General features: G+C 24.4%; 1 protein-coding gene across 1 annotated transcript in view; it reads right to left on the minus strand.

Moving 5' to 3' along the window:
* The window catches only part of LOC111639670, a 128467-nt gene extending 113677 nt beyond the window's left edge, over positions 1 to 14790 (minus strand). The window contains 1 exon segment of the mRNA XM_023385583.1: positions 14455 to 14790. Within this exon segment, the coding sequence (XP_023241351.1) occupies positions 14455 to 14692 (238 nt within the window). The 5' untranslated portion in view covers positions 14693 to 14790.
* Between the last annotated feature and the right edge of the window lie 4607 nt (positions 14791 to 19397).

Consider the following 19397-nt stretch of genomic DNA (forward strand, 5'->3'; position numbering starts at 1 on the left):
TTTATACGAAATCTAAAATTATTATCTACAATTTAATTCGCTAATTTGCATATTTCATCCCTTTAAATCTAATTAAGTAATTATACAGATATGCCCGGCGCTGCCCGTGCGAAAAGTAATAAGGACAAACACTAGAATGAAAATCGTATTAACAGTTTGATTATTTGAGCATACCATTGTTACGTTTATCGCGAAGTGTCGAGGGGATGAAATTAGGAGCGAATGAAGTATGGTAGCCTATATTTTTCGCAAAAGAGTTTCTACAAAAAATTTGGTGCAGATCTGTCAAAGGATTTAAAAGTGTATAGAGAACAGACAGATGGACAGATATTTCATTTTATTTACATAGATAAGAATTTTAATCAAAGATAATTTATACCTACGAGTTATTTAATTTAAGGAAATTAAGAATAGTTAAACAATAAACTTTTTAAAAATCTTAAATTATAATTTTAATGAAACCATAATTAAATTATCAATTAATTAAACTCCAAGGCATTTTTAATTTCTTTATAAATATAACAATACAAATTCATAATAAAAATTTCGTCACATTTATTTGACATTTTATTTAATTTTTGAATTGACGAAAATATTTAACTTTAATTTTTTTTATTCATATTTTAAAAAATATTTTTTAATCGCTTTTATTTCAAATAAATACATTTTGGTCACTTTTTACGTAATTTCTATCTCCTTTTATTTGATTTATTCATCAATGGATTTGTTTTATTCCTAGGAATTTTATCAGTAATTTTTTATATACGTTTGTGTTCATTGGTAAATATCTAAATATTGTAATTGCATAAGGGTGATTAATAGGATAAACTGCATTAGGATGTTCATGGTAACAATTTATAGCATCCTAATTCATAACATTCATGGAAAGCTAGAGAATGAGTACTATTGATAGAGAAGCAGGGATCGGGTAGTATAGACGGGGAATGTAGGGAATAGATGGTGTTGATAGGAATGCAGGGAACAGATAGTGTTAATGAGGAATGCAGGAAATAAATGATGTTAACGGGGAATGCGGGGAATAGATGGTGTTGATGGAATGCAGGGAATGGATAGTGTTGACGAGGAATACAGAGTTAGTGTTACTATGGCGTGAGCAATATATTGATAGGATCATAGGAAATAAATAGCACTGATAAAGAAAAAATGACATCGATAGAGAGCATAGGAAATGAGTAGTATTCTTCGAAAGCATAGAAAATAAACATGTGGATGGAAATATGAAAAGGAAACGATTAAGTACAAAAAACGAATACTGATGAAGGAAGTACGGAGAACGAATAGTTTTGAAAGGGAGCATATGATGTGAAAAACGTGGATGGAAAATGAAGAAATGGGATAAGTAATTATCGATATAATCGGAGCTTAGAAATAACTAGTGTTATTGAATACATAGAAGGAACGAATAATAAAGAGCCTATAGAATGATGATGGGAAATATAGAAGGTGTAAAAATAATGGCACATACAAAAATATATGGAAATATAAATATAGTTCACATTGTATCTTTATGTAAATTTATTAAAAAATTTCTACAGTATAAAATTATGTAAGCCTATAACACATTTAAAATGTAATAGAGCATGAAACACTATTCAAATTGTAAACAGTTTGATGGTACTTCAGAAAACTATTATTTAATTCATTCTATATCGAAGGTATTATCATTTGAAAGCATCACGTGAGCATTAACATTAAAATCACATTTTCTCTATCATTTTGTTTAATGTAGTTTATTGGAGTGGTGACTTTAACAACGTCATAATGGAAAAGTTATTTAATATATTTATATACTTAGGAATCGATTAAACTTTAATATTTGAATCTGATATCTTGATTCGTTATCGTAAATTTCGATTAAATTATCGTTTTCTCACATTCGGCACTTATAAATCATATAATTTTCATTGTAATTAAGAAAAGTTTTTGGATCTCGTCATGTTCATTTGTCTGTACGGAAATTTTTGGAAAATAAAATAAAAATAGATCATTTCTAAAAGATTGTAGTTGATACAGTCTGCTTGCATCCTCACAAATTCAAAACTGATTTTCTGAAATGAAAAGTCTAAAATAAATTGAAATTTTATATCTTAATCCTAGCAATCTATCTGTTTATTGTAAGATATTTTACTGTCGGTGATACTGGTACTGTCTTCTCACAGCGTACAAATGCAAAATCTTCGTGTTTTTGGAAGCAAAAAATTGATATCAAAAAAATGTATTTTGAATATCATTAAACTCGTGATACAAAAATATTACATTCAAATGAGTTTGATAATTCAATTCGTATTATCAAAAAAGCTATAAGAAATCTTAAATAACAAAAAGTCTTACAAATTATTCAAAAAATTTACTTGACATTCATTAATCATCATCATCCATTCTGTATCATTAAATGTGTAATTAAATAAGTTTCTAATATTAATGATCAAACTGACATTAAGATGAAATCAATCCTTTGATGAGATAAAATAAATTTTGGAAGTTTTTAAATTTTTTAAAATTAAATTATTATTTAAATAATGATACTGTAGAGTGAAAGATAATGTTTATGTAATTACAAATTGTTTTTAGATTCTCTCGACCAAAAAAAAATCTTTGTGTTTTTCTCTTTAATTTATGAATAAATTTCTAAAAAAAATATACAAAATTATTTGATAGTTTTTTTTTTAAATTACATAAATTTAGATTAAATTCTAACGAAATTAATATTATGCAAATAACCGCTTTCTATTCACACCAACAATTGATTGATATCATTCTTTAGAAAATGCAAATATCATTTTCATACAAATTTATGAATTTTTTAAAGAAAAATCTATATATATTTTTTTATGTTTAGAAATATTAATACTTCATTAAAATGTTATCAACACTTAGGACCTTTTTTTGTTATGTAAATGTTCACTTAGTGTTATAGCTGTTTCTAGATTTTATAAATTTTTTTATATTGTAGATAATTTTGTGTTATATTTACTTTTTAGATGCTGTATTTAAATTTTTTAGTTTATGGATACAATGTTATAGATATAGGATATGTTATAGACGTCTCAGATGTTATACATGGTTTTTCTTCAAACTTGCAAGGTGAATTGAAGATTTTTAAATTTTCATTTTGTCCTTTTATTTTGACTTTCCCGGATGTTATATGAGAGAGGAAACGTATGGCGATCGGTCGAAAAATGCATTCCTCCTCAAGATTTCTACATTTTTGGACTCAGAAGACCTTGAAATGTCAAGAAGTGCGGGATTTTTCTGAATGTGAGTGTGTGGTTGTTAGTGTGTGTCTTGTGTATGACAGGATTTAGTTCACCAGTTTGAAGTTTAATAGCTCCTGTACCTTTTGTCGAAAATTTCTGAAATTTTTCAGGAAAATTTATACATTAGAGACTTTAATGCTATTAAATTTTGGTGGTTAAAGGTCAAGAACGTGAGAAGATTGAGGTGAGTCATGTGTCATAGCTCCAGTGGAATTAGACTTAATAAAGATTTTACTCGTTACTAGCATTTGCAATTTTTTATAAAACACATCCTCTATTTTGAAAATTAAGCTTTTTGTCATTTTATAATAATTAATAATATAAAATGTTTTCTTTAATAAAATCTCATTAACAGATAGCACTTCACATAATTTTAAGTTTTTGCTGGTTATTTTAATTATCGCTCATTAAATAATTAAAACAAAAAAACATAAAATTTTACACAGCGTATCAAATTTTTAATAATTAAAAACATTAATTTCATCCAAAAAAAAAGCAAATCTCAGGATTAACATCAATTTATACCATCAATTACGTTAAATATTTTAATTTTGAAAATTAATTGAGAATCTAGATGATTAGAATAACAGTGATTAAAATGAAATGATTAAATTGTTAAAATAAATATTAAAATTAAAACGAGTTATTAATTAGTTCTAAATTACACTATTATATAATATTACAGTAAATTAAATATTCGTAAATATATCGATTTAAATGCAACTGAATTATAATTACCGAAGCAACTAATTAAAATACAATCAAGGAGATTCATATGTAGATTAATATTTTTGAAAATATCTTTAAAAATATAAATTAATTCAGATTTTTTTTTAGTTAAAATTAATAAAATGTAAGCGTCGTATTATAACGTGATTTTTTATGTCATATAATTAGTTAAATATTACAAGTTTTAAAAAATCTGAAAGAGCAAATACATAAAACTATTATATCGTTGAATCTATAAAAACTGCAATTTAATTCAGATTTCTTAGATAAAGATAATAAAGCATAAGTATCATATCAAGAAGTGATTTTTTTAGATGATGTAATTAGTAAAGTTTCAAAAAATATATATAAAATCAAACACAAAGACTATTATATCTTTGAAAATATCTAAAAAATCTAAAATAATTTATTAATAACATTAAAAAACCTGAATTAAGACGCAAGCATCGTATTATAAATTGAATTTTTTAATATAATTAGTGGAGTAATTAAATTGTTTCATAAAAAGATACGAAAGAAAGAGCAAGAAACTCAAATGATTACTGTATATAATTGAATATATCTATAAAATACCGTAATTTAATTCAGATTTATTAGATATTTATGCACTCTAAAAATGTTTACAACGAAATATCTTTATATAGTATCTAAAAGTATTTATAATATCTAAATCATTATAATTAATAATATATAAGCATCAAGTTATATGTATTAATGACATCTAAAGTAATTGTTTAGATAATATAATTTAAAAAAATGATAAAACCTTTATAAAAAATAACATTTAAAAAAATCAAAAACGATAAAAACTAAAAATGTTTTAATGTTTTTAGATGGAAAAATATTAAGAATTAAATTTTTATCCACGTGAAAGATTAATTGATAAATCACAATGGTATATTTTTAGATTAACAATCAAAACCATCTGACAAGGAAAAATACCCGAAGCGTTATAGAAAAAGTTTTTTTTGATAATTTCGTTAATTTTCTTTCTAAAAAGTTTAAAATTCCCGAAGCAAGAATGTGAAGTTTAGTTTTTTAGATTCGTGCCTGGGGTTAAAGGTTATTCAAGGTCAAGGTTTTTTGAAGAGCGGGCAGTAAAGTGATTGTTATTTTTAGTTAAATAGTTTTTCTGTAATTCTAAGTCGCTATTTATTTTATAAATATTAAAAAAAAAACTTATGGCGTAGTCTTGTAATAATCTTTGCTAGATTATTTCCTGATTTAAAAAAAAAACTTTAATTACGTGATTAACGCGCTAATTACTAGTTAATTATAAAGAAAACAGATTACTTTAAATTTCGAAAAAATTGTAATAGATAATTATTATAATTACATCAAAAAATTTGGCACTTTAATCTTATAAAAACACTATTTAATTATTCGATTTCAGCTTATCTTATTGATGATTAAGCCCTTTGACCTTGAATAACTTTTGCTCCTAGACACCAATAAAAAATCTCTAAAGTTTCGTAGACTAAAATATATATTATAAAATACATAATAAAATAGACTAAAATATATAGATAAAAAATTGTAAGTTAAAATGCTTTTAAAGTGGACTAAGAATCGTAAATCATGCTCAATATTTTCTGGTTACTTAGAATATTCGACTATTAATAAATATTCTTTAAAAATCACAGTAATTTGTGCTTTATTCATTCTTTATGATCTCGCGGATATTTTTTACTTCTATTACTTTTTTATGATAAAAATAACCTACAAAATCGTATAAAATAGATTCCATTTCAGGCGTTTTGAAAAAATCTGGAATAATCCATCAGAATGTAGCATACTTATGCTCATAAAATTCATATTTGATATATTTCATGAAAAAACTGCATTTTTTGAAAACTTAAATTTTAAAAATCAGCAGAAATTTAAGAGTAAATTACAAATTTTTTTATTTATTTATTTGGAACTTCATTCGATTTTCTAAAGTAAATTTTAAAAAATTAAAAAGAAAAATTTCAAAAAATGTGTTATATCCATAAAACGAGATTTAACAGTAAAGAAATTAGCTTTAATGTAATTTTTAAAATTACATAAGTACTTTTTAAATTGCATTTTAGGAATTTCGTTAATTTTAAATTATGTAGAAGAAGAACATTAGCTTAAACATAATTTTTTTGAGTCATTTAAGAACTTTTTTAGAATTATAAAAATAGGAAAGATTCCCATAAGAGAAATATAGTCCAAAAATTTATTTATATTGTAAGAAGATATTTTCGGAAGATATTGTGTTTAAATTCGGCTTGATAAAGCTTAATATTTATGGAAAAATTTTTCAAATACGTCCCTCTAAAAAAAACCATAAAAAGTCATATATAAATACAAGACAGAACTTTCCATAAAAATCAAATAAATTCTATCATAATTTTTTAGATTTTTTTACATAAATTTTTACACTTATTTCCTATAAATGTATTTTTTTAGAATATGAATTTTTTAGTTTTACAAAATTACAAATAGTTAACAACTTCGGTACATTTATTAATTAATTTTCCAAAAAATAACAAAATTCGAAACAATTTAATTATTCAAAAAACAAAAACTTTCTAAATTTAAAAATAATTTTCTAAAAAACTCAAAAACTAAATTTAAGAAAAATATGTTAACAACAAGGTGTTACTGGTAAAATTCAATTCCAATGATGTAGAACCAGGTGGTGTTCTTTCAAATTTAAAAATAAATTTAGAAAAAAAAATACCTAAACAGATTTTTTTTTAAATCTGTCTCCAAAATGGAAAATACTTGTAAATTTAGAAGAGAAGAAACAATTATTTAAAAATTACAGCTTATGATTTATAACAACATTAATGATTATATAATCATTGCTTTCAAGGTACCACTCTATGGTATTATAGGATACAGAAAAAAAGTATAAATTTGAACTCCTAATTAAGAAAAATATACAGAACAATTTTATAATTTATGTTATTTGGTATTAAGAATAATAAATATGAAGTAACTCTCTGCTGTTATTTAAATAATCTGTTAAACTCTCCTGTTGTTCCTCTCGAAAACATTTTACAGATTCCTGAGAATCTTCTTAGGAAAAACAACCTTACAGATCCTAAATAGTGTCTTTAAAAACATTGAAGAGCTTATAGATTTTGTGAAAATTCTTAGAAAATTACTTTCTAAGTAGAATTTTATAAGCTATTATAAATTCGAAATCAATTTATTATAATTTAAAGAAATGTAGATAACATTTTATGCCTTAAATTCAAAATAATTCTACTAATCATCACTTTATACAGATTGATTGATAATTTTGTTGGATAATTGAAGAAATAGAGGGCTATTTTGACTCTCTAGTCTATAATTTCATTGAACAATAAGAATATATAAAATAACCCAAATACAACTTAAAGTATCCAGAAAAGGAAAAAATAATACTCATTAAAGTCAGAAACAATCCCTAATTGTTTTTTATGATAAATTTATAATTGTTAATGATTAAAAATTAACAATTACAAATTCAAATTTGGCAGTTTAATTTTAATTTTTACTAATTAAATAAATTGTTTTGTTTATATTAAAGGCTTACTTTAGTGAATACACGTAAAATTATCAACAAAATATACATAGCAAAATAATTGTTAATTAGTTGATTATTGAGGTGAATACCTAACGTTTTGTATTTGTTTATATTAAAAATTTACTTCGTGTTCGTTAATAAAAAATATTGAGTTAAATGGAATTAATGAATTTCTCTAGAGACTGATTTTTATAACAGAGTTTCGTATTTTAGTAGTTCAAGTTTGATTTTATAACAATTTCGGTCACTGTAGTGCAGTATTTCTTTGATTTGGTAAGTTTTTTGCAGTTTATATTAGTGTTTCTTCGGTTTTATAACGGTTTCTTTAGAATGTAGTCCAGTTTTTTTTATTTTATAAAGTTTCGTTAAAGTGCAGTGTTTCATTCACTGCTTCTTACTTATAGGAATTGCTTAGATAAATCCTTGAAGAGAAGATACTAAAGATGTTATTTTCATTAAAGGTTATTTGATTTATAAGCTACTTATAAGTGCTTAATTTCTCCATTTTTAGTCCAAAGAAGTAATCTGAAACTGTTATCATAAGTCGAAGGACGAATATGACTTGTGTTTCTTCCTGATTTTAAATATCCCTTTGAGGATAAACATAAAACTTTTTATTACTTATAAAAGAAAATTGATAATTATGGAAGTTTATTTACTTTATTCAATTAGTGAATATAATATATATCATTACATTGATAGCTTTCCAAGAGCTTTTGGGGATTATAAATCAATTTAAGACTTGGGATCTCCATCAAACGAGAATAATAAAAGTGTCCACAAATCACTGCAGATATTTAACAATCGAGTAATCAATGGATCAGTTAGAAATTTGGAAAATTCATACAGATACAATATTGGATTTGCATTTATTTAATGCATTTTCTAATTCCAAGAGTTAAAATAAATTTTGTGGATGATAAGTTATTTTAATTTATTTAATCCGCGATAATAATTACTAATTATTATCTATTAAAACCAATGAAAATAAAGAAACGGTTATCAAATCAAACGTGTGCACCATTTGCTTTTTTGTGATGTAAGTTTGATTTGATAACGGCTTCTTTGTAGTGTAGTGAAGTATTTCTCTGATTTGATAAAGATTTCTTTGTTTCCAATAATTAATTATTTTCCAAAAACGTCAGTTCTATTCGGTATTTTGATACAATAATTAAATTTAAAGTTTCTATCTTCGTCTTACAAAGTGACTTAAAAATTTTCTAATAATTGTAAGAATTACGAAAACATCAGTGTAAAATTTGTAAGAAATATTTCTTTGATCGAATAAATAATTTTTATAAAGAAATAATAATTTATTTCGATATTTAGCCAGCTAGAAATCTATCGCCTCGAGGTCGTGTCTAATTATTATCCTTTATCGATACTGCTCAATATCTAGCATGAAAAACGTTTTGTAATAATTACAGTACATTTTTCACGATAAATGCTGGACGGTATTCGATAAAGGATTAGGCATAATACCAAATGCGCAATTTGATTTTCAAGTTTTTTGGAGATAGAACCTTTTGCCTTGGGGAATAAAAATGTCTTTATTAATTAATAATAATAAACTCCATTGGGTGTTGGACCGAGATACTTTATTGAAAGATATTTAATAATAGGAAAATTTGATGAGAGAAATAAATAATCGGAATTAAGGAAATTTATAATCCAAGTTTCAGAGGAATTAATTGCATAGAATTTAACTAAAATTTATGAAATTCAAATTTAGTTGAAGTTTCTTGAGTATTATATATATTGTAATGTTCTGTTGGGATTCTTTAATTTATTGAGGACAAATAGGATATTTCAGTAAACTTTGATTGAGCATTTCCAATCAGCTCATAACAAGAAATAACTGGAAACGCATTTAATCATATAAATGCAGAAAACCTACTGATATTCCAATTAAGATTTTCAAACGGTAAACCCGAGTTTGTCTTATAGCCAAGTCTGTTTTATGCAGGAGACGAAGTTCGGTTGGAAAAAGAAATTTTTATTCGCTATGCATTTTGGGATTCGGGAATTCATTCGCTATGCGTTAGCCAACTGAACTTTGTTTCCTGATTAAAAAAGACTTGGATATAAGACAAACTTGGGTTTACTGTTTGATAGTCTTAATTGGAACACCAGTAGTTTTCTGCATTTATACGATATAAAGTCTGCCGTAGTAGTTTAGTTTCTAAATCGTTATATACAGTAACATATACATTTAATCATTTGAAGAAAACCTAAACTAGGTGAAATGAGTTACGATTAGATATTTCATCCATATTCATTCCTCGTATCTCGTGAATCTATGGAGAAAAATCCATAAGACATCTCGTGTTTACACATTCCATATTTCTAAACTTCTCATCAAGGACCCATGGGTCCTCTTTTAAAGATGGATTTAAATATCCAAAATCTCCTTTAAAGGAGGTTAATTGGGCATGTAATCTTCACACCTCCTCTTTGAAAGGCCATCCATAAATGGTGTCACGCTAAAATTTCACAATTTTAACCCCCCTCCCACGTAATTCATTATCACATTACGACGAAGTTATTCTTACAAATGACATCATATTGATTGTCATCCTCCGAAAAAGCTTTTGCCTTATTACGACATAAAATACATTGCGTGAATTATATAATGGCTATTAACATAAAATTATTTATTTATACTTTTACGGAAATAGAACACTACATAACAACAGTATTACATTAACCAAAATTTTATCTTTGCTAGCAGGTTACTTCACTCTCGTGGATTTTTAACGTGTTCTTCAATTGATACAATGGGAATGTTGAAGGCACGTGTGTCTATGGGAATGCTTTCTTCTGTCGTGTCTACGTCATCAATATCCTCCGAGTTATTTTCCGTGCATTCCAAACAAATTCAAAAGTTGTTTCCTCTGCAGATTTAGAAAACGTTATTGAGTATCGTTTCTCTATATTTCCTTTTTCTTTGATAATATTCTCAAAATAAACTTTTAATTTTTCAAAATATTAATAAACATTTTTAACGAGTCTAACATAGTAAATAACTGCTGAACTCGTAATTACAGTACTGTGCTTGGTCTCAGTCTTGTGTCTAATGGATGTGGAAGTTCTAAGTAGCCTATATTCAAAGTTACTTGTTTAAATCAACAGATCTTAGAGACAAAGACGACATATAACTTCATAGCAACATCACTACAATTTCATATCCTTATCTATCTTAACATTTGTTTGACTTCAGATTTATAAAAACTGAATTGGTGAATCATTTGTGGTAACTAAATAGTAAATGCGATGATGTAAATTCCACACTATTTATAGTCACAGAAATTGCACCAATTTACTTTGGCAGTAACAGATTACGTTATCAGCAATAGTAAATTAACTGTATGACACAATTATTTTTTGCTACCTTTTAGTGTTTCATAAATTTAAGAATAAAAACTAAATTTTTTAACATGTTTAATAAACATGTTAACATGTGTTTAACATGTTTTATTAAAAGCATACAGTATTGCATTTTAAAAGCGTGTATGATTCCAATTAATGGTAAATATGAAACGTGACGTCACAAGAATCAGCCCCCTTTCCTATCTTGTTACATTGTCTCACATTCTGAGCTACCATTTTCTCTGAAATGTGACATTATTTATGAACAGTCTCTGATGAGATATTTAAGTGATATGAGGAATGCGTATGCATGAGGTATCTAATCTGCATAGATCCTCCTTGATTTCGATATTCAACTCCTTTAAAGAATTTGAAAGGAGTTGAACATCAATGAGTTTTTTTTTTTTTTTATTGGCGATATTTCTACAGATTCGAAGAGATGTTCTCTATATTCTTTCCTTTTGATCTATTTCGTTCGACAGTCTCAAGATAGGAGTCCTCTGACTCCGACTCAGTAATTTAAAACTTGACCTTTGACCTAGTATAACGAATAGCTTAGACATAAGAAGCATATGTTTATATCAAATTACGGAAGAGAAGTTGTTGTCTCGAAACTTTTTTAGGAGTTTCGAGACAAGAATTAAACAATTTACTATTCACTTCATAAAAGAATAAAGAGAAATTTAAAAAAAAAATATTTTTCTGTATTCAGTAGATAATGAAAAACATTCTATTTGTAGNTAAAATGTTATCAACACTTAGGACCTTTTTTTGTTATGTAAATGTTCACTTAGTGTTATAGCTGTTTCTAGATTTTATAAATTTTTTTATATTGTAGATAATTTTGTGTTATATTTACTTTTTAGATGCTGTATTTAAATTTTTTAGTTTATGGATACAATGTTATAGATATAGGATATGTTATAGACGTCTCAGATGTTATACATGGTTTTTCTTCAAACTTGCAAGGTGAATTGAAGATTTTTAAATTTTCATTTTGTCCTTTTATTTTGACTTTCCCGGATGTTATATGAGAGAGGAAACGTATGGCGATCGGTCGAAAAATGCATTCCTCCTCAAGATTTCTACATTTTTGGACTCAGAAGACCTTGAAATGTCAAGAAGTGCGGGATTTTTCTGAATGTGAGTGTGTGGTTGTTAGTGTGTGTCTTGTGTATGACAGGATTTAGTTCACCAGTTTGAAGTTTAATAGCTCCTGTACCTTTTGTCGAAAATTTCTGAAATTTTTCAGGAAAATTTATACATTAGAGACTTTAATGCTATTAAATTTTGGTGGTTAAAGGTCAAGAACGTGAGAAGATTGAGGTGAGTCATGTGTCATAGCTCCAGTGGAATTAGACTTAATAAAGATTTTACTCGTTACTAGCATTTGCAATTTTTTATAAAACACATCCTCTATTTTAAAATTAAGCTTTTTGTCATTTTATAATAATTAATAATATAAAATGTTTTCTTTAATAAAATCTCATTAACAGATAGCACTTCACATAATTTTAAGTTTTTGCTGGTTATTTTAATTATCGCTCATTAAATAATTAAAACAAAAAAACATAAAATTTTACACAGCGTATCAAATTTTTAATAATTAAAAACATTAATTTCATCCAAAAAAAAAGCAAATCTCAGGATTAACATCAATTTATACCATCAATTACGTTAAATATTTTAATTTTGAAAATTAATTGAGAATCTAGATGATTAGAATAACAGTGATTAAAATGAAATGATTAAATTGTTAAAATAAATATTAAAATTAAAACGAGTTATTAATTAGTTCTAAATTACACTATTATATAATATTACAGTAAATTAAATATTCGTAAATATATCGATTTAAATGCAACTGAATTATAATTACCGAAGCAACTAATTAAAATACAATCAAGGAGATTCATATGTAGATTAATATTTTTGAAAATATCTTTAAAAATCTAAATTAATTCAGATTTTTTTTTAGTTAAAATTAATAAAATGTAAGCGTCGTATTATAACGTGATTTTTTATGTCATATAATTAGTTAAATATTACAAGTTTTAAAAAATCTGAAAGAGCAAATACATAAAACTATTATATCGTTGAATCTATAAAAACTGCAATTTAATTCAGATTTCTTAGATAAAGATAATAAAGCATAAGTATCATATCAAGAAGTGATTTTTTTAGATGATGTAATTAGTAAAGTTTCAAAAAATATATATAAAATCAAACACAAAGACTATTATATCTTTGAAAATATCTAAAAAATCTAAAATAATTTATTAATAACATTAAAAAACCTGAATTAAGACGCAAGCATCGTATTATAAATTGAATTTTTTAATATAATTAGTGGAGTAATTAAATTGTTTCATAAAAAGATACGAAAGAAAGAGCAAGAAACTCAAATGATTACTGTATATAATTGAATATATCTATAAAATACCGTAATTTAATTCAGATTTATTAGATATTTATGCACTCTAAAAATGTTTACAACGAAATATCTTTATATAGTATCTAAAAGTATTTATAATATCTAAATCATTATAATTAATAATATATAAGCATCAAGTTATATGTATTAATGACATCTAAAGTAATTGTTTAGATAATATAATTTAAAAAAATGATAAAACCTTTATAAAAAATAACATTTAAAAAAATCAAAAACGATGGNGAAATTCAATTATATAGTTACTCTGGCTTTTTACACCTAGTGTTTCCAAACCTTGTCTCTTCTGTTATCTTTCTAGCTCCGTTCTCGACATTAAGGAAAGACAGTCAGACGGACGACAGTGGAAATGCGTAAATGAATTTTTTTTAATTACAGCATAATTATATATTTATATACGCCTATCAGCACTTGTCATGTATTCTACCATCTTCCACTTAATGCATTAACAGTTCCATCGAAATTGGTCAATGACCCATGACACGGTATGAACTACGTCGGATCATCCTTCTTCTTCCTCTTCGTGCCTTATTAATTGAACTAGTATATTACTTACTGACCTGATAGAAAGTCATTCTTGTAATCTTATTGCTAGTCTTTTTTCTTTTTTTAATGTTCACTTAAATGCTAATTAACTTGAAAAGTACTAACTTTATCGGTTTATTTTTCAACTTTTTAATCTATTTTTTGTGTAAAACACTCATTTAATTTTATATTTTACGACTGTAAATTTATTAGAATTAGCAATTTTTTTATAATTACCTAAAAAAAGTTACTAGAAAAGTCACTGATTTTCTTTAAAGAAGATCAGTTACAAGTATTACCTTCAGTTCATTTATGCGACTTTTTCGATTTAATTTTCTCTTTTTTTTTTTAAATTTATGAACCTTCTCTCCATTCTAAACACCGAAAAAGTTTTATTTATATATTATTTAATAATACTCGAAACACGATAGCCTATATTAAGTTGTTTTTTATTTTTATTTTTTTGGAAAGAGCGTGCGAGAGCGTTATGTTTTTTTAGAACCAGAAAAAAGCACATAAATATAGATTTTTTTAGAATTTAATAAAATACCACTTACCTGTATATATCTCACCGGGAACGTAACGATCTACGCTACCTGATACACCAACTTTTATCTTAAAACCATTATCCCCCGTTGTTTTGGGAGAAAGAAAACCGGGTGGTCGACGTTGACATTTGGTTCCAAAAACTGTATCCGTAACGTGTGCCAGTTCTCCATTATTTTCGGTATTTACCAGAGATAGAAGGTAGCACGTTAACGACAGCACCAACCAACACTTAACAAGACACCTCATGGCAGTTAGAGCACAGAGTGGCGTCGTTGCTGTTAGGGATGAGAAAGCTGCAGACAACTCCTCTGTCAGCAGAGCAGCCAAATAACTGGCAGCAACGTTTGTTTGCTCGCTTGCTCGTTTCGTAGAAGAGAACCAATGACAATATACTGCCACCATCCTATTTTCACCCCACATTCTAATTGATATATCGATGCCGTGTATATACTCTACCCTACTTATAATTCAAATTTTCTGTATAATTTAATATACTTAAACTTGACACGTGTTTAAAATATATTAAAATTAAATTTATCTTAAAAATTTTATTTATGTGAATTTAAAATCTAAAAAATTCACATTGTTTAAATAATTCGTTACAATTAGTGAATTATAATTTATTAAAATAATTAGATTTTTTAGAAATTGTAAGTTTTTTTGAAATTCAGAACAGAAAAAATTCGTCTCTTTTAATTTAAAATAATTATAAATAAAATGATACACCTTTAAGAAGAGTTTGTGTTTTTAGAATTTTAAAAAAATACAGAAAAACACAGATTTTTATATTATAAATTTTTAAAAATTAACTTGTTTGCTCTTTACTTTAAATTTTCGAAGGTTTTTAAAATAATTATAAATACAATGTTACGCTCCAAAAAAGAGGTTTGTTTTCTTGGTAAATTGAAAAGAATTTTTGTGGTTTTTAGAACAAAAAATATAATTGTTTTTTAATATTATAAACTTTCTTTATGATTAAAAATAAAACAAAATATTATAATTTTAAAATATAAATGTGTGCTTTTCGAATTTTCATTAGTTTAAAAATAATTAAAAATAAAATAACATATCTTATATAGAAAATATTTTTTTTAACTTAAAGAAAACTCTTTTTTTAGAATAAAAATAATTCAAATAATAATTTTTTGAGTTAAAATAAATTCGAAAAACTCAAAAGTATCAACTTTTTTATATGTTTCTTTGAATTAATTTTTAAAAATAATTAAAAATAAACTACTAGATCTTTGAAAAATGAATAATATTTTTATAAATTTTGCTTTTTTTTTAAAAAATTTGTTATTAACTTTTTTAGAATGAACAATAAATTTTATTTTTATAATTTTATATAACCTATATATATTACCATTTCCTTTTATCGTGTTTTTTTTAGACGATCGTTCGAGTATTATCAAGTATATTAATGTATTTACGCTTATTTGAAACAGTATCTTTCATTGGTCGTACAATCTTCCAATTACTTAATCTAACTGGATAACCTTTTCTATTTATATATTATCATCTGTTAATGATATAACATTTATGATAATTTTGTATACAGAATGACCTACATAACTTGAACGCGTAAGAGGAAATCTTAACAAATTTATAAGTAAAATAAATTAAAAATTTATTAATTTAAATTATTATTATGGTTTAAATAATATATTGTATTTATATACATAAATACTTATGTAGCTGTTATGTTTTTATACACAATGATGATATTTATATACAGTACTTAAGTATTGTATAAAATACTTGTCAATATACACATATAGCCTACATCATCATATAAAATACATCAACATTCAAGTACTTAAGATAATGACATATATGTATAAGTACTTATGTGTATAACGTAAATATTTACATGTAACTATTTAGTTTATGTAGCTTATGTATTCATATCCAACATTTACGTATATAAGCAGGGTCTATACATAAATCGCTTAAGATAATACTTATATATTTGATGTCAGTATCGTGCTAATAAGCATAAAACATAAACATATCATGATAAATAGTATTACACATTTTTATAAATTTTGCTTTTTTTTTTAAAAAATTTGTTATTAACTTTTTTAGAATGAACAATAAATTTTATTTTTATAATTTTATATAACCTATATATATTACCATTTCCTTTTATCGTGTTTTTTTTAGACGATCGTTCGAGTATTATCAAGTATATTAATGTATTTACGCTTATTTGAAACAGTATCTTTCATTGGTCGTACAATCTTCCAATTACTTAATCTAACTGGATAACCTTTTCTATTTATATATTATCATCTGTTAATGATATAACATTTATGATAATTTTGTATACAGAATGACCTACATAACTTGAACGCGTAAGAGGAAATCTTAACAAATTTATAAGTAAAATAAATTAAAAATTTATTAATTTAAATTATTATTATGGTTTAAATAATATATTGTATTTATATACATAAATACTTATATAGCTGTTATGTTTTTATACACAATGATGATATTTATATACAGTACTTAAGTATTGTATAAAATACTTGTCAATATACACATATAGCCTACATCATCATATAAAATACATCAACATTCAAGTACTTAAGATAATGACATATATGTATAAGTACTNTATAGCTGTTATGTTTTTATACACAATGATGATATTTATATACAGTACTTAAGTATTGTATAAAATACTTGTCAATATACACATATAGCCTACATCATCATATAAAATACATCAACATTCAAGTACTTAAGATAATGACATATATGTATAAGTACTTATGTGTATAACGTAAATATTTACATGTAACTATTTAGTTTATGTAGCTTATGTATTCATATCCAACATTTACGTATATAAGCAGGGTCTATACATAAATCGCTTAAGATAATACTTATATATTTGATGTCAGTATCGTGCTAATAAGCATAAAACATAAACATATCATGATAAATAGTATTACACATTTTTATAAATTTTTGAAGTATTTTTTTAATATTTTATATATTTTTAAACATTAGAAAAGCTTTAAAATAATCTGGTTGTTTATTTATTATTTATTAATTAATTAAAATTAAAAAAAAAACTCAGCTAAGCTTCATAAAATACAACTAAATCGAATTTCCTCGATTCCGGGATGAATTTCGCTTGTGTATGTTATTTTTGTTGCACATTATTGTTTTTGTGTGTGGGTGTGCGTGTTATATTTGTCACGGTATTGCAATTTGTCATTGCTGATCATACTGGTTTAGTTCTAAAAAATGTAATTTTCTTAGATATTAAGACAGAAAAATATATATATATTTTACAGTAATACAATTTAAAACAATATTTCAAGGGGATAAAAAAAGTATATATTTTTTGTAAACAACTTTATTTTTATACACTATAATACTTTAAGAAAGTAATGCTATTTACTTTAATAACACCCTTGCTACTATTTGATGTTGTTAAGGGAAAAAAACGATGAAGATGCGAAAAAAAATTACATCATTTTAGTTATTATTAGACAATAGGGAGGTATAACGATTATCGAAGATAATGTAATAAATGGAAAGGAAATAAATGGCAAAATTTAGAGAGAAAGTACTCATTTCAAAGTAATTTAAATATTTAACTTAAAATTACTCGCCTTTTTAGAAAGTATAAATCAAAACAGCGAGTATTAGTTTGCACTTTAGTGAAATTTGTTCATAGTTTTTCCATGTTATTTTCTAAAATATATGTGAGCAATTATGCAGATTTTGCTTTTATTTTAACCATTAAAATCGGTGTATAATTTAAATCTATAAATATATTTTTTAAGTTATAATATATATATTTATATATATTGAAGTAAGGAGATAAGATAGAGCTCTAACTTTCTACATCATTTATATATAAACAAGAGTGGCTTAATTGAAGCATATATCAATCAAAATTTAAAGATATAAGCCCTGTTTTGGATAAAACGTTTTCTAAATTCCAAGAAATTTCGTTGATTTGGGAGTTAAAATCAAATCATTCAGCAGAAATGTTCGAAATTTGGAGAAAACGTGATCTCTTGGTTACTCGTTACCATCGACTTAAACAATGTCTTTGCGTGATGGGAATGATAGAACAAATACAATTTAGTTCCACATGTTTATTTGCATTTAATTTGCTGAAAATGACATAAATGCATTTAAAAAAGTGTTGGAATTAAAATAAAGTAATTATAATAATTAAAATATATTTGCACACAAATTAAATAAATCATTAATTAGTTAATAATGTAAATAATATTATTATATAATCAGTAATAAATATATTGTATATATAATAAACATAATAGGTAATTAACAAATGAAATATGTTAAATTAGTTACAATTAACTAATTAAATTTGTTGCTATATATTTAAATGGAATAAATAATATATATTATAATTAATTAATAATTACTTACTACATTTATAATGTGTACAACGTACTTATTACTTGTTTCATTTCATAAGTAAATATTTAATAAAATAGATAAATAATATATTGAAAATGTTATAAATACAATAAGTGAATAAATAATACTTCTAATATATTTAAATAAAATAAATATATTGTAATTAATTATTAATTATTTGCTACTTTACTTTACTTTAATAGTTATTTAATAGTCTTTAAGAAATAAAGAAGTAAAATTATTTAAATATTATAAATACAGTTTGTAATAATTAGTTATAATTTATTTATTTCATTCAGTTACTACTTGTTAATTACTTATTGTATTATTAATATATACAATAATTGTTACTTGTTTCATTTAATAAGTAAAATTATGTTTAAATAAGTAAATAGTAAGTGAAATAACAAAGTTGTTTTATTATAAACCCAACAAGTAATTAAAAATTAGTTATAATATATTCAAATGTATTATGATTAATTAATTACAAAATTTTAATTTAATTTATTTATTTAAATATTTTTACTTGTTAAATGAC

This window comes from Centruroides sculpturatus, unplaced genomic scaffold (assembly GCF_000671375.1).
Source record: "Centruroides sculpturatus isolate CEXI.00-Female unplaced genomic scaffold, Cexi_2.0 scaffold1134, whole genome shotgun sequence".
Lineage (NCBI taxonomy): Eukaryota > Metazoa > Arthropoda > Arachnida > Scorpiones > Buthidae > Centruroides > Centruroides sculpturatus.